The sequence below is a fragment of the Glandiceps talaboti genome, chromosome 13, assembly GCF_964340395.1.
Source record: "Glandiceps talaboti chromosome 13, keGlaTala1.1, whole genome shotgun sequence".
Lineage (NCBI taxonomy): Eukaryota > Metazoa > Hemichordata > Enteropneusta > Spengelidae > Glandiceps > Glandiceps talaboti.
The window spans coordinates 20,580,131-20,605,169 of NC_135561.1; the positions used below are offsets into that span (position 1 = coordinate 20,580,131).

Genomic DNA, 25,039 nt, shown 5'->3' on the forward strand with positions numbered 1-25,039 from the left:
AAGATTTTCTGACTTTGTGACTTGAGTTTAATAGCACTGTTACTTCACATTTCAAATATATTCACAGAAGCTTATCTTCAATTTGTGAAACTTTTGCAATAATGTATAAATGTTTAGAATATTTTAAACTAAACTAAACTAAAGTGAATAATTCTTAACAGGAGTGTTGTTTATGAAAGTGAGAATGTGTTGATAAAATGTGGCAAGACGATTCCACTGTGTTGTGTACAATGGGCTGGCTATTTACAGCATGTCATGTCAAGCATGAGTCTACCAATACTACGTTTAGAACGTGCACACAACAAGTGTGAATTGCTATACAACATTTTAGATGTAGGAAAGGGTAGAAGATTCAATGCTGACTGATTCTATTCAAACTCTAATAAATCAAATATAACAAAATCAAATCCCAAATACATAACCCACAAAATGAAGATATAAACATCAAAGATGTAACTTGAAAAGAAATGCTCAAAGTCTAAAAACATTCTGCTGATTTCATGAATGCACTGGCAGAGGATAAGCTCACATAAACAAGATCAGCTCCATGGGGATACATGTATATCTGGATGTGTCTGTCCTGCCTGAGTAACAGTGTTTAAAAGTGGTAATGACAACCTGAGTAAATAGTGTTTAAAAGTGGTAATGACAACCTTACATAGACGTACCTGTAGGAATCTGAATCATACATGCCTGTAGATTAAACATTGTATCTTGTTTTTTATCTTTGCTTCTCCCCACTACACTCGGTGGTAAAGGTTCATGTCCATTACCATGGGTACTGTTACTATGACTACTATGTTCAGCTTTCTCATCACATTTCAGTTGGGCTTCAAATGAGTATTCACTACTGTTTCTGCTGGCGCTGGCAGCTGATGACAAATCATCAGGGCTCTGTTCTTTGTAACTACTGACAGATGACGTAAAGTCCTCACAAACGGTTGGTATGCTACTTTCAGTCACATATTCCTCTGACTCCTTACATTTCTGTATGGTCTCCATAAGTTTAACTCCGTCAGCTGTACCCTCAATACCTCCTTTGGTCAGCATCAATTCTACACTTGTAATTTGACTTTTCAGATGTACAGTGCCTTCTGATCCTTTCACTTTAGTTTTATCAATATCTTCTGTATCACTACTTGTGATTTGCATACTTTCTGCTTTTAGCGTTTCTTCACTACTGTATGTGATGTCCTGGCCACTAATAGATTCTTGTTTCGGCATCGTTAAATCAAGAGCACCGACTTCTTCATGATCAGATGCTATACTATGAATGGATAGTTGCGGTTGGGGGTATGTAGGTTTGTTAGATACTACCTCAGCAGTTACAATTTTTTTCATTGATAAGTCAGTTGGCAAATCTTCACTTTGTTCAGTTGCTGTTTGTTGCAGTCCCTGGTGTTGTTCTATTTGTGACTGTTCTTGTTTCTGTTGTTGTTGTGGTGGTTTTTCTTGCTGTAATTCACTTTTCTCTGTATCTTCTAGTTTTCTCTTTTTAGCTGCTCGGCCAGCATCAATCACATCAGCCATCTGTTTCAGTTTTTCCTCTCGTTCTGAAATTATTGCAACTTTCTACACAGAAAAAAAACACAAAAAGAAATATTATACCCAAAATATTATTGGGGTGGCCATACTTAATTCTATGTTTCTCATGCCCCAACTGACCTTATAGGGTGAAATAACACAAATAAAAGTGTGCCAATGGCGTTACAGCACAACTGTCCTTATATGGTGAAATAACACAAATATAATTGTGCCAATGGCGTTACAGCACAACTGACCTTATGTGGTGAAATAACACAAATATAATTGTGCCAATGGCGTTGCAGCACAACTGACCTTATAGGGTGAAATAACACAAAATAAAAGTGTGCCAATGGCATTGCAGCACAACTGACCTTATAGGGTGAAATAACACAAAATAAAAGTGTGCCAATGGCATTGCAGCACAACTGACCTTATAGGGTGAAATAACACAAAATAAAAGTGTGCCAATGGCATTGCAGCACAACTGACCTTATAGGGTGAAATAACACAAAATAAAAGTGTGCCAATGGCATTGCAGCACAACTGACCTTATGTGGTAAAATAACACAAATATAATTGTGCCAATGGCGTTACGGCACAACTGACCTTATATGGTGAAATAACACAAAATAAAAGTGTACCAATGGCGTTGCAGCACAACTGACCTTATGTGGTAAAATAGCACAAATATAATTGTGCCAATGGCATTGCAGCACAACTGACCTTATATGGTGAAATAACACAAATATAATTGTGCCAATGGCGTTACAGCACAACTGACCTTATGTGGTGAAATAACACAAAATAAAAGTGTGCCAATGGCGTTACAGCACAACTGACCTTATGTGGTGAAATAACACAAAATAAAAGTGTGCCAATGGCATTGCAGCACAACTGACCTTATATGGTGAAATAACACAAATAAAAGTGTGCCAATGGCGTTACAGCACAACTGACCTTATGTGGTGAAATAACACAAAATAAAAGTGTGCCAATGGCGTTACAGCACAACTGACCTTATGTGGTGAAATAACACAAAATAAAAGTGTGCCAATGGCATTGCAGCACAACTGACCTTATATGGTGAAATAACACAAATAAAAGTGTGCCAATGGCGTTACAGCACAACTGACCTTATGTGGTGAAATAACACAAATATAATTGTGCCAATGGCGTTGCAGCACAACTGACCTTATATAGTGAAATAACACAAATAAAAGTGTGCCAATGGCATTGCAGCACAACTGTAGACAGTAAATTTTAAGTTTCTGTAATGATTATATTATGATTATGCTAGACATATTTGTATACATTTTTTGAAGATTTATTCCCATCCATGGTATTACAAATGTATATCTGCAATATACACCATCATTTAATGTTGCTATGGGTGTGGTCTTGTTGCTAGGCATAACTACATACAATTTTGCATTGTTTAGTCATTGTTTACCTATGGTTATGGGTGTGGTTTTGTTGCTAAGGGCATTTACATATTTTAAAATATTTATTCAATTGCCTACCTATGCCTGTTGTTATAATTGCAAAAAACCAAATAATTTGGCTGGGTCTTGGTTGCTATGGCAAATTATGTAAATATAACATACTCACAATTTGCAGATTGATTACACTTTTAGAATCACAACTAAATTTCATCCCCAGTAGTTTGAGAAGTAAAGATCAATACCAGCATCATCTACAAGACTGACAGACAGACAGACAGACAGACAGACAGGGGTTTTCCTTGAACGAACCTGTAGTTTAGTGTTAAAGTTAGGTAGAGAATGTTTCTACCTGCTATTCACACATACACTTGTTACATTATGTTAAGTACTCCATACGATTTTTTAACAGTTTATTGAGGTCAATAAAACAATAATTTCTATCTGCTAATCCCCCCCCCCTCAACATTTCACCAATTTGCATATCACTAATGGGATCATCATGTAATTAATATCACTTGATCTGTACATCCCCAGTAATATCCTTGGGAAATTTCCGCCAAATCAGCCAAGTACTTATGGAATGACAAATTTCTGACCAAAGCGACACATTTTTATCCCTAATTTGCCTATCACAGATGGGATCATCATGTCATGAACAATTCCCAATCTACACACCTATAATTACGTTCTCACCAAATTTCAGACCAATCTGCCAAGTAGTTTTTGAGTTTACATTTTTTGACCAAAAATCACACTTTTTTACCCAAATCACACATCAGTGGTAAGATCATTTTGATTTGAACAATTTCCCAACTAGACACCCAAGGTAATGGACCCATCAAATATCATGGCAATCAATCCAGCAGTTTTTGACTTTTAAGTTACAATGTATTAACAGACAGACAGACAGACACTTTGCAATGCCTCTAGCACTACTGAACCTTATCAGTTCAGTTGTGCTAAAAGTTGATTCCCTTTATGGCATGATTAGAAAAATATGTCATTTATTGTATGATGGCAACCTTACAAATGAATATCTGAGTGAAAATGATTGTATTTTGTTGAAATTTTATAACTTTAACAAAACAAAAGTTTCCTTCTGACTTAATTGTCTTTTTCTAACTTCTAAGTCATTCAGACTGTTAAAATGTGATTATGAAATGAAAGTATCACAACTAATCACATTTATAGTTTTTAGGAAACCTATCATTTGTAGAGTTCTTCAAAAGCCTTCAATCACTAGTAATATCCACTGTACAATTGCTTTGTAACAACTTACCATATTTCTTTCAACTTTATTATCATTTGGGGAGATGTTTTTTTGCTTGTCTTTTTTTTTTTTGGGGGGGGGGAGGGGGAGTTAAATATTGAATTCTAGTTTAGTTTATTTCAAATGCTAAGGCCTCGGCCCATCGCACAAAACATTTTACATAACAGTAGAGAAGAAAAGGAACAAAGAACTGAATATCATTCTACTAATAATTGACGGAAAAATACTTAAAGGTAAAAATATGACAGGGGAGAACATATACATCTATGTTTGCTGAACAAAACTAGTACGAGTGTTGAAAGCTTTATGAACAAAAACTGATAGTTTGTATTGGACTACTTCATTCTTGCATGCCAGTAAGGAAAAACATTTTTCTTTTCTTACTCAAGGGCTGGAGTTGGCATGATGATATCTAGTGGAAATGAACAACTTAAGGGTTGTAGTGATAACAATAAACCGTGGTGGGATAGAGATTGTTTATTTGCAAGAGAGAAGAAGTTTGAACTATTAAATAACTACCGTAGATCAAATGCTCAAAGTGATCTAATACAATACATTGAAGCACGAAAGGGTTATAAAATAATTTGTAGAACCAAAAGTAAAGAGTACAAAACAAAACAACGTAACATTTTATTAGTTAATGTGAACGACCCTTGTAAGTTTTGGAAAAATATCAAAGAAATTAGAGGTGCTAGAAAAAGTTGTTCTCCCACCGACAAGATTGGCTCAAATGTATGGTTAAATTATTTTAAAGAATTACTGAACACTTCGCCACTGACTGTAGATTGTGCTTTTGATAGGAAAATTACAAAATATTGAATTATAAACATTAGTGACGAGTTCAAAATACTATCTAGACAATCTTAGGGTGGTACAAATGTTCCGGTATTCTACTCTGGAAACCAAACCATAGTCACTACCATGGTGTTCTATATTGTATTTTGTCATAATGAGTCCATCTTTTCTGAATAAAACATATCCTTACCTGTTCTTCTAAAACTTGTTGTCTGTGATCATTGAAATCTGTTATAGTTTCTGTCGTCACTTTTAAAGGCTTTAATTTCACCATCTTGGCTACACCTAAAAATAATCCAAATAGATGACATCATTCAACTAAGATAACACACCTAGGCACCAGTGTTCCTACTAAGGTGCATTTGTGTGCTATTTGTGCAAGGTCTCTGTCTGCTCTCGCAGTCACATTTCATCTTTGGCACAACCTTACATCCAAGCATCAAGAATGAAACAGAAAATATATACAAATAAAATATAATTAAAATGATTAAATGAAATGTCGTCATAGAGTTTTATTTCTCTCTATTCAGCATCCAACAGCAGGTAAAAAGTGTTAGCTTCATATTGCAAATAAACATATGATTTTGCATCCGGATTCAGTCTCCCCACCTCTGTGGCCATGCAAATGCAGCCACCATGTCACCCTTTCGATTTTTTCCCCTTCACCTTACGTTGCTTAGTCTCAAAAAACTTAGAGGGAACACTGCTAAGTAGCCAATTTGACATGCCACTGACACACACAATTTCTAGTGTCACACCAAAATTTGGTGTTCCCCTATCTCTTACTATGTGGTGAGTGTGCCCTCTGAGCCAATTTGAAATGCCACAAACACACAATTCCTAGTGACGCACTAAAATTTGGTGTTCCCCTATCTCTTACTGTGTGGTGAGTGTGCCCTCTGAGCCAATTTGACATGCCACTGACACACAATTTCTAGTGACACACCAAAATTTGGTTTTCCCTGCTCTCTTACTATGGTGTTGACTCACATTCAAACCCCAGTTTTTATCATTTTGACTCCCAACAACAAAAGCTGGCAGGGCACACTGTTACACAATGTAGTAGATGTACAAGTGATTACTCTACTCTGTTTTTCAGCACTGAGTTTATTTTAGCTGAATATGTGCAAAAGCTTTTTTCCGTGGAAATAAGTCCAGCTAACATAGTTGTCGTATTTCTGTATGCAGCTGTTGCACTGAATATGATGGGCTGACTGGCTGAGCTATTTACAAGTACATAGTGTCTACTTTCTCTTTACACTCGCTGTCCACCAAATTAAAGTGTACTAGACAAATCCTAAACTACCATTCCGTCAAATGTTTCACCTGTCAAAATATATATGACTACAGTACATGCACTGGTGAGTGTGCATTCTATGGGTGTATTGTAATTTCACTGCAGTGCAATCATCGTAAACCATAGCCTCTTTTACAACACCATCCAAGACTCACTGCCAATATATTTCGCTGTGTTGGGGAAGAAACATCAGCTCTGGTTTGTGAGAATGTACAATACCGAATTGCATACCGGTATGTAAATGAGAGTATAGTTATTATGTGTACATGACATTATGTAAACAAACATTTATATTGTTTTCACAAATTGTTGATTTGGATAAAAATGTGTAATCAACTCACCATATTCAAGAAGAACAGCAGCTTCTTCAGGTAGTAATAGTAGAGGCAGACCATGATGAAGGTTTTGTCTTGGTGCTCTAGGTAGACTTCCTACTAGTGAACCCACAATGTGGTGTGTTTCTCTAAGTTTACTCACATCTACAATGAGAGAATACAACCAGGGATATAACTAATTTTAAAAGTAGAAGGCACAATTAGAAAAATAGGTGGTACTTAAATACCTACAACATTCTGTAAGGTACGCCATGAGGGGGACATGCTCACACATTGGTCAACCCCTCTCAGATATGAGAGAGGAGGGTGGTGAGGGTGGAGCGACACAATGTATCTTACAGTCTATACATTGTACCTACAAGGGAGACTTATGAATTTGCCCAATAATGGATATGTACATGTAGTGGCTGGAGCAAAGACTTTTTAAACACAAATTCCTGAAAAAGTAGCTGGCAAGTAATTGCAGAGTAGTCGATTGTTTTTGCAAACTACCAGCCTACATTATCTACATTCCTGATACAACACAATAAAGTAATATGGACTCCTAAAAGTTTGATTAGTGTTAGTGTTAGCCATGACAAACATGTATCTTTTAAAACTGTTTTGAAGGTCTGATACACACTAACACAGAATTGAGGTATTGATGGTTCAACCAGACTATATTGCTTGAGGGAGATTATGGAATAGTTACAACATATTTCCATGGTAACTGTTTCTGCCACGTTTCTTGCTGCATGACTAAACTGGGCTAAAAGGGAAATGCGCCATGTATGGAATAAAAGCATGTTTATGAATTTTATTTGAAGGTAATAAACACTTAGGGATCATGAATATTTATGTTCTGCTATTATATAATTATATAAATGTTTATCGAATCTCATGAGACAATACTTGTCCATGGCAAGGATCTACACTGAACAATGAATGGCAAACAAGTTTCAACTCAATCACATGCAAAAGATGTACATGAATGCCCAGCATGTATGTGACTCTCAAGTACCCCAAATTTACAAAAATGTTATTTCCTGCAATCGTGTTCACCCCTAAATAAATCTCTTGGCCTTACCCAGGATCTGAGTGCACGTTCGAGTATTCCTGCTTGCAGACTAGACGGAGTGTGTCGAGACTTGATTCTGACACTGTCCCTTTTCCTTCTCCAGTGTAGACTAGACGGGACAGTGCTACAATCGAGTCCCAACTTATACAATTATAGTCCCTTTATCTTCTTGTTGATATTTCGCATTAATAACACCAATGGCAATGTTGTTGAACAACTAAGTTATAATCTATGCAAACAGATTTGCTCTGTCAATGAATTATTTCAGAAACGATTGATTATTACAATTATAGCTGGGAGTCGGACATTACAATCTGTTTACATGACATGTACCGTATACGGTAAACATGGTTTGCATATAACACACTACTATACTAACAGCTACAGTGTACAGACGATGGTTGAGACCATGGATATATTATGATTATGGAGATACTAGTTCCAAGACCTCAGCTCAGATAACAAGGTATCCAGTCAAAACGTCCCCGGGTCAAAACGTCCCCGGTTTCCATAAGTCAAAACGTCCCCGGGTCAAAACGTCCCCACGTCCCCGGGTCAAAACGTCCCCAGGTCAAAACGTCCCCGTCTTTCCATTTTCCTCGACCCAAACTATTTGTGTGTGAGTGTGTGTGTGTGTGTGTGTGTGTGCATCGATACTTGACCGTGTTTTAGGGAAGGAACGGAAACTGTTACACAGTCAAGTCTCTTGGTTAAATGTTGGTCATACCCGGGGACGTTTTTGACCCGGGGACGTTTTGGTCATACCCGGGGACGTTTTGACCCGGGGACGTTATGACTGGTAAGCGATAACAACACACCATGTAAATGTATATTACCTGCAGAATCCCACGAATATATCTTCCCATGAGTAAAGTGCAATGGAATGGGGTCTCCTATATCTGTTGCTTCAGCTTCGTCTTCCATTTCCAGCTATGTACGTGCCTAAATATCGTCAAATATCGATAAATATGGATATATTCAAGACGACTTAGATAGTGCTGTAAGCGGCCATTTTCCCGCATTGACTGATGGGAAAAGTAAAAATAAATCCCTATTCAAAATGAAAGGTAATAATTAAGTAATAAAAAGTTTACTAGACATTGATAATATTATTTATGAATTTGTGAATAGTTTTGTTTTTGCAAGATAAAGTAACGAAAGTATTTGACCTTTCAAATGACCTTTATTAAATGGCTAGGTATCACGTGAGTCATTTGGCGCGAAATTGGCACATCTCTCCATTGCAACACCGTTGACCAGACGGAAAAGCTATAACCCCGTTTTTCGTCGATTTTTCATCGAGCAAAAACGTCAATATGATCGAAACTGAGCTAGATCAGCAGTTGAGAGATTCTCAGCGAGAGTATCTGGACTTTCTGGACGACGATGTAAGTTGCGATGTTTATTTTTCTCTCATAACAAACTTTGACAAGTTCGGCATGTGCATGTGTATGGTTTCTTTGTTTTGTTGTCAGTTCCGAAATTCAGAGTTTTAACTGAAAACATATATATTGCCCTGAGATCGACAGGTTGAACAATAAACAGTCATCAAGGAATACAGAATAAGATACACATGATCTGCAATTTTCGACAGACTATTTTGAAATGAAGTTTTTAAAGTTTAAATGGTCACAAGCAAGGCCAGTTCAATGTCGTGGTCATATGATATGGTGTCGTGAAGTATCACATGGTCTCGATTCTGGCTTACGTCCTGAAGTATTACCGAACTGAATTCTAACATTTTTCCAGCTGTACATCTCCATAGATATAGTGACAACAATTATCGTTGGTTTGTTAGAGAGACTTCACAGTTGCCAGGTGTGAACGACTAATCCTGAATGTACGACATATAACAACATGTGTATTGAGGTTTGAACTGTGTATTGTGTTCTAATCAAACTCTAAGTAGATAGTGTTGAAGTCTGTACAATTGTATTTTATAAAAAATAATAGTGTCTTAACAGTTTGAAGATGATACATATAATAAGGGACAACTGTGTAATATGTGAATATGACATTCCAATATTATCAATAAATCAATAAACTTACATTTGTACACCACTCCTGTACTTCTTTAGCTGATTCTAAGTAAAAAGGAGAATTTGAGGGCAATGATTAGTTGATTTTGTATTGCATATTTTTGCATATCATTAATCACCATAGGAACAAGAAGGCACTTATCAAGACAAGGTGAAGGAGATGATTACAGATAATGACAATAGACTAATTGTTAATATCAATGATCTGAGAAGAAAGAATGAAAAACGAGCAAGCAGGTAAGATGTCTTGTATTTGTAAGCGGCTGCCTAAAAAAAATAGTCTGTAAGATTCATGTCATGCTGTAAATATAACTGTGACGTAGAAACCTGATCAGGTTGAACAACATGTACATGACATATCTTAAGTCTACCTGAAAACTTACTCCTTGGAAAAACCCACACAGTTCTGGGAATTAGAACTTTTAAATTCTAAGTCTCTATGTGAAATGCAGTGTCACTGTGTGTTTGCCAATTTGACATGCTAACAAGGTTTACACTTGTCACTACACTACCTACAGCTAGTATTGACAACTAATTAACTGATAAATGTCTTTTTATGAGTAATTGATGAACTGTAGTGACTACATCTTTGGTTATTTGAAAAACAAATGTCCTAGTTGCAGCCAGCGCATGTCTAAATTATGATTTTTCTTTCCCCCTGCAATAGATTGTTGACTGATGCTTTTGAGGAGATGGTCGCTTTCCAAAGAGCTCTGAAGGAATTTGTCAGTGCTGCAGACACTACGTATGCTAAGCAACATGAAGAATTCTTTGTAGGTTTCGAAGGCAGTTTTGGTTCAAAGCATGTCACACCAAGAAATTTGTCAGCTCGTCACCTTGGTAACCTGGTGTGTGTGGAGGGGATTGTTACCAAATGTAAGTCAGCAATATATTTGACAGGAAGTGACATCACTGCTATGCAAATGAAGGAGTCAATGATAGATTGATTTGATGTGAAAATCTTTATAAGGTTTATCCTGTTGGATTTGAAATTATTTTTTTTAAAAGTATATTTGGTACCTGTATCATTCATTTTGCAATTTTGCGACATAGACCCAAAATTAGTGAAATTTTATGTTTTTTGTAGGTTCCTTGGTAAGACCTAAAGTTGTACGCAGTGTTCACTACTGTCCAGCCACCAAAAAAACCATGGAGAGGAAATACACTGATTTGACGTCATTGGATGCATTTCCTTCAAGTTCAGTTTATCCAACAAAGGTAAGACCAGATATCATTTTCACATAATTTTGATATCGTGCTATTTATACAAATTGATCCATCAGGGTTGCAGGTAAATATTCTTGGCAAAACAGCAACATACATTTTAAAGGGAAACATCACTCCAGGAAACCAGACATTTTCATAAACTCGTGGTTCTGGAGAGATTTTTCATGATTTTACATCACCTACATGATGTACAATTTCAGAGAAACACCAATTTGAACTTTTGCCTCACTTTGTTTTTTTTTATTGCCTCATGGGAATCGGTAGAAATGCACATGAATTAGGTGAACAGTAAATATTCATGACTTCAAAGTGTTGACTACCTTCTGTGAATAAACCATCAAATGATTTTTTAACATGGGCACATTTTACCTACTTATCTGCCCTTAGAAAAAAACAAAAAAATACTTTGGCAACTGGTAGAAAAACTGGTCTTTTTAGTCCAGTCCTTCCATTGACTAGTTAACATACTGTAGTTCTTGTAGTTATAATCAACCAGTGATGAAGGGTAATATTGCAAGTCATGACCAATATGTAAGTAGATATTATTCCCCAAAACTTTTCTTCGTTCAGCCTAGTAAAATAAGAGTGACCTAAGGGGCCCTTGTCACTACGAGTCGCTAGCCCTTAGGTCACCAGTATTTTCCGACTGAATGATGAGAAAATATTAGGGGAAAATATAATCATACCATCGGCAGTAATTTTCCAAAAAATATGGTGAAAGTAATGACAATTTTGACAGCAGAACCAGTGAGATAGACACGCATTGCCATGACAGAGACACGCGTTGTCATGACGTAGAACAACCAGAGTATTAATTCCATATTTGTTGTTGAACCTGGCTTGTACATGGTATAATATTTTATACTTGATTGTCTCTTTCTAAGGATGATGATGGTAACCTACTGGAGACTGAGTATGGTTTATCTACATACAAAGACCATCAAACTTTGTCTATACAAGAAATGCCAGAGAAAGCTCCAGCTGGTCAGTTACCTAGATCTGTTGATATTATTGTTGATAATGATCTAGTAGACAAATGTAAGGTAAGATGTATATATGTACAAATCATTTAGACTTTGTTATTATGCACTTAGTGTTAAAGGCCAGGGTTTCAATCCCAGGTTCTCACATTAGTGTTATCATATCAGTTAAAGGCCAGGGTTTCAATTCCAGGTTCTCACATTAGTGTTATCATATCAGTTAAAGGCCAGGGTTTCAATCCCAGGTTCTCACATTAGTGTTATTTTATCAGTTAAAGGCCAGGGTTTCAATCCCAGGTTCTCACATTAGTGTTGAATTATCGGTAGAGACATAATTATCACATAGAATTATTCTCTTGTTGTGGACCAACTTTTTCTATAACTCTGTTCAGACCAAACTTTTTAATCCGAATCCCAAGATGTGTGTACATGAGGTCGACTAGAAGAATGTAATCATGTTTATATGTTTAGTGTTAGTGTTAAAGGCCAGGGTTTCAATCCCAGGTTCTTTGAACATTGAATCTGTCCAAAGTTGGCTTTAAATTCAGGTTTCATTGAGTTTTAAGCTTTCCATCACACTAGATCGTTGAACCTAAATTAATACTTTCTTTTGAGTAAAAGTTCAGATTCTAGTCATATACATTGTATATAGGTTACAGTCCATATGTTAGTTCGTATTAGATTTTGGACAATGAAAGTGTGTTATTGACTCAATTTGAACAATTGGGCAAAGTGATATTAACGTTTGAACACTGACCTGTCTTGCTCTCCAGCATAGAAAGGTCAAATCATTGACATTAACCTTTGAACTTTGACATGCTTCTTTCTAGCCTGGAGACAGAGTTCAAATCATTGGTATATACAGATGTTTACCAAGCAAAAAGGGAGGATATACATCTGGAACATTCAGGTGTGTCATCACTTTGTGGCTTGTAAAGCACACACAGTAAATATACTACACAAGAGTAGCATTAGTGGCAATGTCATACAAATACTTGATTTGTAACGACAACATTAATAGGCATTTATGTTGTTGGTGTTTTATTGAAATATTTATCTAGGAATTAAAAACAATCTGGTCCTAATTTTAGACTTTGAAAACTGCCTGAATTGACAAATTAGATAAATACCAGAAACAGTTTGTTCCTAGGACCTGTGAATTCATATTTGAGAAAGTTTTTGTTTGCAGTTATTGAAATGAAATTTTGGTTCTTTTGTTCACAGGACAATTCTACTTGCCAACAACATCAAGACGCTCAGCAAAGAAGTATCACCACTATTTTCTGCAGATGATGTTGCCAAAATTAAGAAATTTAGTCGTAATAAGAAAGAGGATGTGTTCGAAGTACTGGCTAGGTCTCTAGCGCCCTCTATCCATGGACATGAGTACATCAAAAAAGCTGTACTGTGTATGTTGCTAGGAGGTACAGAGAAAATACTGGAGAATGGAACCAGACTAAGAGGGTGAGTAACAAGTTATCTGATTGGCTGCTCAATTATGAATAGATTACTGCCAACCAATCACAGATATCCTTATTAGCCTTTATTCTGTTCTGTAGCAAATGTAGTATGGTATAGTGACTACTCTTTGTGCACCAATTCAAATGGAAGGAACAAAAACTATGCTTGTGCGAAGGTCTGTGGAATGAGAACAAGTTATTATAAATTTCAATAAGGTCAATCGTAATGGTAATTCGGAGTAGAAATTGTTGGCTACACCAGATTGGGTGTCGTGAATGAGAGGGTGATTTCAACAAGGACGGGAAAATTAAGTATTACTATTATTATTTTTTGGTTAGTCAAAATGAAAAAAAAAATGTTTGTTTCCAGAAATTACACTTTATTTTTGTGTTGATCTACAGAGACATCAATGTACTATTGATAGGTGATCCATCTACTGCTAAATCACAAATGTTAAGGTGAGTTTGACCATTAATTAACATTGTGTAGCTAGTCTAATAGTGTGGTATACCTGGTACACAATAGTTCACTATAATGTGATGTGTGTGTGGTTATGAGTGAATAGAAGATGGTAATCATGTGATGATTATGTGTTGTCCTGGCAACCAAGTATTGTCACTCGGTTTGAATGTCTGCAATGTGGATGTGAAAATTGAGAAAGGATGCCGTTGTACAATGAGTACCACCACCACCATCACCATCACCACCACCACCACCACCACCACCACCACCACCACCACCACCATCACCATCACCACCACCACCACCACCATCACCATCACCACCACCACCACCACCACCACCACCACAGTATTACCCCCTTCATATTCATTCTCAATTTATCCCTAGATATGTTTTACACACTGCACCACGTGCCTTGCCAACTACTGGTAGAGGTTCATCTGGTGTTGGTCTGACGGCAGCTGTTACTGTAGACCAAGAAACTGGTGAAAGACGTCTTGAAGCAGGTGCTATGGTCTTAGCAGACAGAGGAGTTGTATGTATTGATGAATTTGATAAGGTAAATTACTGTTTATTGACCTCTCTGTGCTTGTCTCTCATTTTGTCACTATTACATTGTATGCTTCATTCAAAAGTACAAAACAACAACTGTATCTGCATGGCTGATCTCTTACTATGAGATATACTGAAGTCTTGAAATTCTATGTTGATTGATAGCTTTCGTTTCCTTGTACTAATATTGCCATGTTCATAATATAATGATAATGTGTGTGTGTGTGTGTGTGTGTGTGTGTGTGTGTGTGTGTGTGTGTGTGTGTGTGTGTGTGTGTGTGTGCCCATGCTCATGTTTGCTCTTTGTAACTATGCTGTAGCTACTACACCCTATTCCTTGGTTTCATACATACATGTACTGACATATTGAAGTGGGGCCAATTTCCTCAAACTTTGTACCAAGATTAGATATTATATTTGGAATATGCAAGTGAGTGTTCTCTCTACTACTACCAAATATGGTCATGGTAGCCGTATTGGCATTTCTGAATAATATTATATTTATTTGGATATTATAACAAACTAGATTGCATAGCTTGTGTGTTTTGGTGTTCAAAGTTGTTACGATTATTATTAAAAAAATGTTTCAACATTTGTTGATTTGCAGATGTCAGACCAAGATAGGACAGCTATACATGAAGTCATGGAACAGGGTCGTGTTACCATAGCAAAGGCTGGAATACATGCAACATTGAATGCCAGATGTTCTGTACTAGCTGCAGCCAATCCTGTGTATGGAAGGGTGAGTTTTAAGATTGAATACACCTCCTGGACAAATTTCATTGAAAATCAAAGGTAATTCTCTCCAAGCGTGTTTGTGGCCCATTTCTAATAGGAAAAGATATTTTTGGGTTTTCTGACTTGTTTTCAACAAAGTCATCAATCTTTTACTTTCCCACAGAGTTAACATGGTATTTGGTGGCCACATTGGATTCTGAAATGACTAAATTTTGATATCATTTGTATCACTATTTGTATGGTGACCCTAGATTATTTAACTGATTTTAACTTAGAACGGGTTGGAGTTTTCTTGAACAAAGTAACAGCAAAAGTTTTAAACAGTTTACTTCCACGGCCCATTCTATATTTAGTGTCTAATGTGATATAATATCTGATCATTTCAAATGTTTGGTTTGTATTACAGTATGACGAGTACAAAACACCGATGGAAAACATCGGACTACAAGATTCGTTACTCTCACGTTTTGATGTCATCTTTATTGTTTTAGACCAGGTGGGTTTACTTTCAGTCACAGATGAACTTTCAGTTTTTGCGAAATATTCATTATTCCATTTGTATCAGTGATAATGTGCACTGGTGCATGTGTGTGTGTACATACTATTGGTATTTGCAATGCAGTGCAGTGCAGTAATATAAATGTTATTGCATACCTGAACCCAAATAAGCATAAAAGCAATCTTTGTGTACAAAATCTTGTGGAGCATACAAGTATATGACAGAACCACATGACGCGTGATGTGCAAGTGTGGTGGTGTACTTGCAGGTATTTGCATGAGTGATAGTGTACTCTGCGCCGTACTTTCACTCGCTATGCTCATGAAAATGCAGCAGAAAACACTGCAAGCACGAGTCCAAATACCCCTGAGTACCCACACTGGAACACATGTGGCATGGGGTTCTGTTATTATTACATATATTTATCAGAAAAAGTACATTTCCATAAAATTCATACTGCAATCACACGATTTAGTGTGTAAGGAACACATGCAGGTATGCAATAATGTTTTTGGTATGCAGTGCAGTGCAAGTTCTCACTGGTACATATGGAATAATAATTCATATGAAATTTTTGTTTTGGATAAATATATGGAGTAAAAACAGAACATGATTGCTGAGTGTCAAAATGTTTATTCGTTAGTATCTGCACCTGTACTTGTGGCAGTCTCGGTGGCACTTCCACTTGTCACACTCTTAAGTATGGCCACAAGGGACTCTACAAGCACTTGTGCGAATACCCCAAGTATATCACCCTGACGTTACTCCTGTGTCATTAACTGATTTTGGTTTTACATGTTAGACTACATTGACAATTGTCAGAGAAACATAGATATTAAGAAATAAATAAAGATGTATTGTTTGTATTTTATGTGTAGATGGACCCTGATCATGATAGGTTGATTTCTGACCATGTACTTAGAATGCATCGTTACAGAGCTGCAGGAGAACAAGATGGCGATGGTAAGTCTAATCAAAGATTTAGATTTAGTTGGTATGACACGCCAAACAATATACCACATTGTCATCTGTTTGATTATTTAAATTTTAGTACTTGCATCAAATAAAATTACAATAAATGATCAATTGCCATTTATTATAAAAATATGCTACAAACAATAATGATGCATAAGTTATCAGTTTCATTCCCTCGATACCTAACTAAGTAAGAATCATTTTATCATGTCTTTGTAGCCATGGCGATGGGAAGCAGTGTGGATACCTTGACAACGTATGATGCTGAAGAGGAGGATGTTGATGAGGATACACCCATCTATGATAAACATGATAATTTACTACATGGATCAAACAGAGACAAAAAGTTAGTCACAAACAAATGTGTTTACTCTCAAATTTTGTGCATATAGTATTTGTGTGTGTCCATTCCTCAGTTTGTTTTCTTTGATGTCCTGCACTTCCTTCAGTAGGGAAGCTATCAATATCCTTCAATACACTGGGATAGTGTGATTTTACACTGGGATAGTTTGATGGCAGTCAAGAAAATATGGCAAGAACTGACCTTTCCCACCACAGCCAACTGACAAAGTGTGTGTTAGGGACCCAACTACAAATAATTACAAGGTATATGTAAAAGACATCTACCCATCGGGAAACAGAGGATGAATTTATGATCTAGCTTTGTTGTAATTTGATAAGATATGATGATTAATAATATTCCAATACAATCCTTTTTAGGAAGAAATTGGTGAGCATGAAGTTTATGAGAAAGTACATCCACATTGCTAAGGCTGTCAAACCAGTGTTGACTAGGGAGTCTGCTGAACATATAGCTGAAGAATATTCTAAACTGAGGAGTCAAGAAGCAACAGCAAACAATGTTGCTAAGGTAACTGTTACTATACAAACATAGAGAAATAATGTGACAAGCCAGATAATTCAACTATGTAACTATTGCCATGACAACATTTGTAAAGACTTTCAAACAATAATTTTAGATTTTCCAATCTACAGAATAGTACACATTACGAAATTAATGTAAGTTCAAGTGGCGCAAGCAGAGTTTATAAGCTTTTTACTCAAGTGAAAATACTTTCATGAAAGCTATAATACACTATTCTAGTATAATGTTACTGTCTATGTATGCCTTCTATGACACTACAATTGTCTTCTGGCATCTGTTTAGAAAAGTCAGTTGCATAGTAGTGATTTCCGATACATTTCTTATATATGTAATAAATTACATCATCATATCATTTATAAATGATATCTTAAAACCAGATTTGAGTTGAGTTGTAAATAATGGTTAAGTGTGCTTCAGTAAGTAGAATAATGTCAGTACAATTCAAATGTGTTGTAGTTATGACACCCAATAATGTATAAATTCAATTTGATGCCACTTTAAACATTATTGAGTTTTGTTTGGTCACCGATTTTTGGAATGCTTCCTATAAGATCTTAGAACCCTAGTAACAGATGTGAAATCTGGTAAAAAAAACTGGCATAGAGTTTTACACCTTGAACTATAATTTAGCAGAGAACACTACTGCTGAAATGGGAACCAGAGTTTGCAGGTTGATTTTGCCTTTTACCAAATACACTGCGAAAGCCAAAATCATGCTAATGTATAATTTTATCTACATATTTGATTTCCTTGAAACCAAAGTTCTGTTTAGTTAACTGTATAATACATCCCAAAGTTAAATCATTCTTTCTATATTTTTGTACAGACCCAGCCTGTAACTGCCCGTTCTTTGGAAACCATGATTCGTTTAGCTACAGCGCATGCCAAAGCCAGGATGTCTAAATCTATAGAACTTCAAGACGCCCAGGCTGCAGTGGAATTGATACAGTTTGCAATCTTTAAGAAGGTGAGAAAGGATCTATTGATGTCAAGAAGTGTGCTGAATGATGTATAAAATGACATTCTGGTGAAAAAGAAGATATTTTAGAGGGTTGTCAACTTACAAGAGCATTAATTGACAGAATTATTCTTGTACTGGGTGGGAGTGACAGAATCGAGTGATTGTCTTTTAAAGTGGAATTTGAAGCAAGCTAGACTTACGACAACTAAAATTTGAACCAATACACATGGCATACAAACTGTCAAGTCTTATTCATCAACTTACACACACTTACTCTTTTCTCATTGTTCTCGTTTGCGTTCAGGTTTTAGAAAAAGAAAAGAAACGTCGTGGTTATGATGGTGGAAGTGATGAAGGTTCAAGTGGACCTGATAATGATGATGATGATGATGATGAGTCAGGTGGTGATGAGGAACCGAAAAAGAAGAGGAGAAAGAGGTGAGCTTTATGACTGAATATTTACCAGGAATAATTGTTCATCCATTGTGGAGTCATGTAGGAATCTGTAAGTAGTCAGTTTGAATATCACCACTGTCATTTCTAATAATTGTGGGTAGAAATGATATGTATCCGTATACACATATTATTCCAAACCACAACAACTTCAAGAATTAAAAAAAAAAAAATAACAAAAAACTAGTCTACAGGAGCTTAAAAGGAGGCAAAATTCTTTTTAAATCTCCTAGTTACACAACTAAGTTTTAGCTTTTCATTTTGTTGATGAAACTATGACCAAGGAATGTTGGAATACAGAACATTGCAGGTTAATGTTCACTGGCTCTGTCTGATACAACCACGCAGAAATCAATAAGAAACTGCATATTCTACACTGTAAGATAGTAAGGTTAAATGTCTTTGAAATAGTAGTTAACACAGATGTTTCAAACTGGGGCTCATTTTTTATATCTATATAAATGTAAGCATTGGAAATCCAACAACAAGGGAAGAATTGATAAGGTATTTACAGTTTGATAAATGAGGCAGTGTATGTTTATGTTTGTAAATATTTTCTGTTAATAGGAGGATGAAGGACAAAAATGGTGAAAGAAAGGAAAAGCGCCCTCATAAGAAGCAAGGAGAAGATGGTTATGATCCTTATGACTTTGATAGCTTTGATGATGAAGATGAAGAAGGTATAGAAATATTTTGTTGGCAATCTCACCATATTTGAAGTACCATGTTTGACTAAATTCAGGGTAGAAGATTCAAATGAACAATACATGCTGAAACCCAAATCAATACAGTGTGACAGAGATTTTAGAGTATGGCCATAAAGAGCTATCAGGTGAACTCAGCCAGAATTGAAAAGTAATTAGTTCAGTATAGAAATATCACAAGCATGAACGAGTTAAAGTCTTGAATGCAAGTTATATATTTTACTGTTTCTTTTATGTGGTAAATTGATGGTATCAGAATTGTAATTGTATGTATGTACACTCAAGATGTTGAATTGATCATAGCAATACCCATGCAGAGATAAGATGACAGTCAAGATAGTTTGCATGGTCTTCAGAAAGACAGCTCCACCAAAAGTGACAAATAATCACTCGATAGAGCTATGTGGCTAGATTCTGGACACTTTTCATTACTACATAATTGATACTATTCTGGTATTACAGTTGGTAGAGTTCGCAACTGGCCAAAGTCTGATACTTGCCAAGTTCACAACTGGCCAAAGTCTGCTACTTGTCAAGTTCACAACTGGCCAAAGTCTGCTACTTGCCAAGTTCACAACTGGCCAAAGTCTGCTACTTGCCAAGTTTACAACTGGCCAAAGTCTGCTACTAGCCGAGTTTACAACTGGCCAAAGTCTGCTCCTGGCCGAGTTTACAACTGGCCAAAGTCTGCTACTAGCCGAGTTTACAACTGGCCAAAGTCTGCTACTGGCCGAGTTTACAACTGGCCAAAGTCTGCTACTAGCCGAGTTTACAACTGGCCAAAGTCTGCTCCTGGCCGAGTTTACAACTGGCCAAAGTCTGCTACTAGCCGAGTTTACAACTGGCCAAAGTCTGCTACTGGCCGAGTTTACAACTGGCCAAAGTCTGCTACTGGCCAAGTTCACAACTGGCCAAAGTCTGCTACTAGCCGAGTTTACAACTGGCCAATTTCTCTTGTATTTGTCGATAAAGAGACTGATGTACGAGTATTCCAAATTTATTGATGGACCCAAATTTATGTCATAAAGACATTTTAATATTACAAGTGAATTCCTGATATTGTTGTTGATTTGTTGCAGTTGAATCTAATTTTGTAAACATTTCTTAATTTTCAGTTGTACTGTCGCCTAGACCAAGGACGCCATCACAGAGTGACGGTGAAGCCACTAAAGGTAAATCAACTCAGGATGAAGCCATGGATACCGAGGAATCTCAAGAAGAGATCACACCAGAAAGGTAAGGTAGAACTAGATTGCGCTAATACCACAATATTTTGTAAGGTATGCCGTGACAAGGCGCCCTCACACAATGATCAACTACTATTGGTGCGACACAACACATCTTACAGTCTACACAATATACACAAGTTGTTGGTTTTAGTCTTACCACTGTTTGTTTATGAATAGCTAAAGTTCTTGGGTAAGATTATGGTCATATATACATGACTGTTTATCTGAAGGAAATAGGAGTCATGAATATTTGGTGTGCAACTAATGAATATTCATGTCTGCTAAAGACCCATGATGCAGTGTTGCTCCCCTCAACGAGCAATAGAGGTAAAAAACAGTTTCAATTCTGTGTTTCTTGGCAACTGAGTGAAATTTATGTGATATGAAATCATGACGTGACTCTCCAAAACTCAAAATTTATGAAAATACCTGTATTTTGTGGAGTGATGTTTCCCTTTAAATTGATAAAAAAATCATAAATGTACAAAAATAAGTATACAGTTCTCACCAAATAAATGATCATGTTCTCTGATATGAACATTAGTGCCTTCAGATCAGGAGTTTATTTGCCCTCCTAAAATCACTGCCTCGTTTTGTTGAAATGTCTCAGTTGTGATATTCTGTGATGGTCGTGTTATATGATGACATAACAGCAATCCTTAAAGAGATTGACTGGCTACCAGTAGAGGATAGCATTAAATTTAAAACTCTTACTACAAACTAATGCTGAATGAACCTAATTCACATGAAGCCAACTCCCAGAATACTTCGATAATCTGCCAAATGTTTAATGCATGTCCCAAGCACAAACCAGTGTCATATGGTAGGCCTGCATTCTCACATCTATAGAATACAGAAATATGGCAAAAACCAACAGCTAACACCTTCAAAAACAACTTAAAATACATATCTATTCTCCCAAGCATTCTAAATGCACAGTGTCTCTGAACTCTACATCATAGTGGAAACGGTGCTTTATAAATTCACGGAATGATTGATTGATTGATTGATTGATTGATTAACCGAAGTCAAACTTCCTCTATGTTTTCCTATTTCAGATTTAATGCATTCAAGGCAACATTACAGAAGATCTTTGCAGCAGACCATTCTCAAAGTAAACCTCTGGCTGAAATCACCACAGAGATGAACAAAGCTCATAAACAAAATAAATTCTCAGACGCTGAAATTATGGCTGCTTTACAGAAAATGCAAGATGATAATCGAGTCATGGTATCAGATCAAATAGTATTCCTCATCTAAAATGAACAACTACCCCTCAATTTGGATTAGTAATGGATTCTCCCTATGGGTTTACAAGTACAGGACATTTCCATTGTACTAGAGAGAGGGATGTGAGAGGAAAAGAGATAAACCAACTTGAGCAAATGTTTCTTTTCATGATGTTAAAGCTGCTGTAACGAGAGCATTTTTTAACCAAAAAAGACAAGAAAAAAGATACAGTACCAGCTAATTAGTGTTTGATATAAGCTGTAAGCAGTCTAGTAAGAAAGTTAAAATCTTGCATGAAAGCAAGCCTTCTAACTTTTGGTGTGAATATTATTTTTCATCATGTTATTCTATGCCACAGTACAGTGTGTACCACTACACATACAAGTTTACTTATATAGGTGACTTAATATACTTCTTGGAGTATAACAATAAATCATTATGTGTAATAAAACTGTACCAAACAAATGCTCCAGTGACATCTATTACAGCTTTAATATTCCTAAATTTTAAACTTTTCTACTGCCATATAAGAATAACGTTGTGCCTAATCATTACTGAAGTTAGGACGGACTGGAAATAAAAAAGTATATATTATGTTTGTATCTATTGTATAGTTTTTTTTGTTGAGTTTGTTAAGAAACAAATTACCATATGTCTGTGGTTTAGCAGGATTTGTAATTACTAACAGATAGACTGAATTTAATGCTTTCTGTTGTCATGCCAATAGAATAACAGTTTCATGTTTTATTTATATAAATCATACCATTATGACCCTCTAGTGTTCAATTGTGTGAAATGTTTGTCTTTTGTCTTTACAATTACGTTAAGAGAATACACTTCTGTTATTTCATTCGTGCTGAAAATCTTGAGCTGAGAAAAACACCAAGTTGTGGTGATTGTAGATAATGCACTCATTTTAGGGTGTGATTACATGTACTTTCTAGAAATGGAAGGATGATAGGGTTCAAGAAATTGAAGTGTGTCAGTCAGTGTCTAAATGAACTATACCCTGTCCATCATGACAAGAGACTACAATTGTTTGGTTGACAGTTGTCTAACATTAACATAGTGTGTACAAAGATAAAGGTATTTCTCTCTGGATGTTGTGCAGATTTTGAGTGCAAGTTTTTTTCTCGCATATATAAAGATCTTTACTGTGCATTTTTCTTCTACAAATAAAAAATAAAAATACTGGAAATTTACACTTTTGTGTGGTGTCATTTCTTGTCTGTTATGTATAAAACTAGTATCATAATGTATATTAGCATAATGATCCGTGCACCTCGTGAGTACATCGGTCCGTTAATAAACTGAAATTGTGCAGCTATTGGCAAAGAAAACCCGTGAACCTTCTGCTATACTTGGTCGTAAACTACTAAGGAGTTTATGCAGTATCAGAAAAGTGAGCTACTAAACCATATGATGGGAAATTCGTCAGAAATAGTTTTAGCGGGTCGGCGACACCAACACACAGTGATTCAACATGGCCGACAACTACACCTGTTAAAACCGAAAGTTATCCGGGTCAACTTGTGGGTGAGCATGCTACTGTTGTTATCTGGGGACATAGAACTCAACCCGGGTCCACCTAAAAAAGCTAAAGATACAGTCGGACAATCGAAAATAACCGATGCAATGACGTTACGAAGTGGTTCTCCAGTGGCACAGGCATTCAATAACGAAGACCAAGCTCAACATGGACGAGGCGGCAATTTGGCAAGACGCATTACGGGAACAGACGTACAAGATTTAAGCCTGGTGGATGTGATAAATGAAATTCGGGGCCTAAAAGTAGAAATATCAGGTCAAATAAAGGGAGTAGACGATAGAATCAAAACGTTATCGTCCGAAGTCAAAGATCTTCAAAGGGGAGTGAAAGAAAATCGAGAAAATGCAGCAAGACTGGCTGAAGAAAATGAAGAGCTACTTCATAGAACGCAAAGGTTGGAGATGGAACTTGATAAAAATCAAGCACAGATGAGACGAAATAATCTAATTTTCTACGGAATAGAGCAACAGCTTAAAGAAACCTGGGAAGAAACAGAAGATTTATTAAAGGATTTTATCCATAGTAAATTAAATGTTGAGACAGATGACCTAGAGTTTGAACGTGTACACCGCCTCATGTATGCAAAAAGCCGTCCTCAACCGATAATCGCGAAGTTCTTGCGTTTCAAGCAGAGAGACAAGGTTCTCCGTGCCTCGGGCAAGCTAAAAGATGAACCCGGTAAATACTATGTGAGGGAAGATTTTACAGCTCGTGTTAGAGAAACACGTCGAAATCTTGGAAAATTTGCAGAAGCAGCACGAAGAGAAAATAAAACTGTGAAATTTGCGTACGATAAAATCAAGATCAACGGGATGACCTATGTGTATGACAAAGAGACAGACAATATAAGACCATCTGGTATGCAGAGTGGTGCAACAGGTGTCCAACAATCCGCGAGTGCAAATGCATAGGACAATGGCCAGGGCCATAAGTCCCTTCATGGTGACAGTCAAAATAAGTTTCAAGTCTATAGAACTACTCATACAAACATTAAATTTTTGGTATGGAACGTTAACGGTTTATCAGCTAAGTTCAGTGATGTAGAATTTCAAAATTACCTAAAAAATTTTGATTTCATATGTTTAATAGAAACATGGCTTCCAAAAAACTCTGATATACAACTTCAGGGGTTTAAAATGTTTCACATTCCTGGACAACGTAGGCATAAATATGGTAGGGCATCAGGTGGAATTTCAGTTTTATTTACTGAACAAAATCAACATGACTTTGGAATAAGATGTTTCTCAAAGAGTCAAAATATATGTTGGTCTTTAATATCTAACAGGACACAACCCAGTTTATTAATTGCTAATGTGTATAGACCACCAGTCGATTCGCATTTTGCAGATAAAGACTTTTTTGACACTTTAG

General features: G+C 36.3%; 1 protein-coding gene across 1 annotated transcript; it reads left to right on the plus strand.

Annotated features, from left to right (window-relative positions):
- Window positions 1-8,979: 8,979 nt before the first annotated feature.
- On the plus strand, window positions 8,980-22,436 carry LOC144444177 (zygotic DNA replication licensing factor mcm3-like). The gene is made up of 19 exons (XM_078133590.1): window positions 8,980-9,111; window positions 9,887-9,999; window positions 10,430-10,638; window positions 10,850-10,980; window positions 11,874-12,032; window positions 12,800-12,879; window positions 13,194-13,433; window positions 13,832-13,888; window positions 14,280-14,451; window positions 15,052-15,186; window positions 15,589-15,678; window positions 16,560-16,644; window positions 16,876-17,002; window positions 17,377-17,527; window positions 18,369-18,509; window positions 18,808-18,941; window positions 19,524-19,636; window positions 20,776-20,896; window positions 21,948-22,436. Exons 1-19 carry the CDS (start codon window positions 9,040-9,042, stop codon window positions 22,147-22,149), a joined length of 2,532 nt encoding a protein of 843 aa, XP_077989716.1. The 5' UTR covers window positions 8,980-9,039; the 3' UTR covers window positions 22,150-22,436.
- The last annotated feature ends 2,603 nt before the right edge of the window (window positions 22,437-25,039 follow it).

What these genes read in the sequence shown, in the direction of transcription:
- LOC144444177 (XM_078133590.1), top strand. Translation starts at nt 9,040, where the DNA reads ATGATCGAAACTGAGCTAGATCAGCAGTTGAGAGATTCTCAGCGAGAG. An exon ending in GGATCAAACAGAGACAAAAA is followed by an intron (nt 17,003 to 17,376) that starts GTTAGTCACAAA and finishes AATCCTTTTTAG; the next exon opens with GAAGAAATTGGTGAGCATGA. An exon ending in GAAGAGATCACACCAGAAAG is followed by an intron (nt 20,897 to 21,947) that starts GTAAGGTAGAAC and finishes TTCCTATTTCAG; the next exon opens with ATTTAATGCATTCAAGGCAA.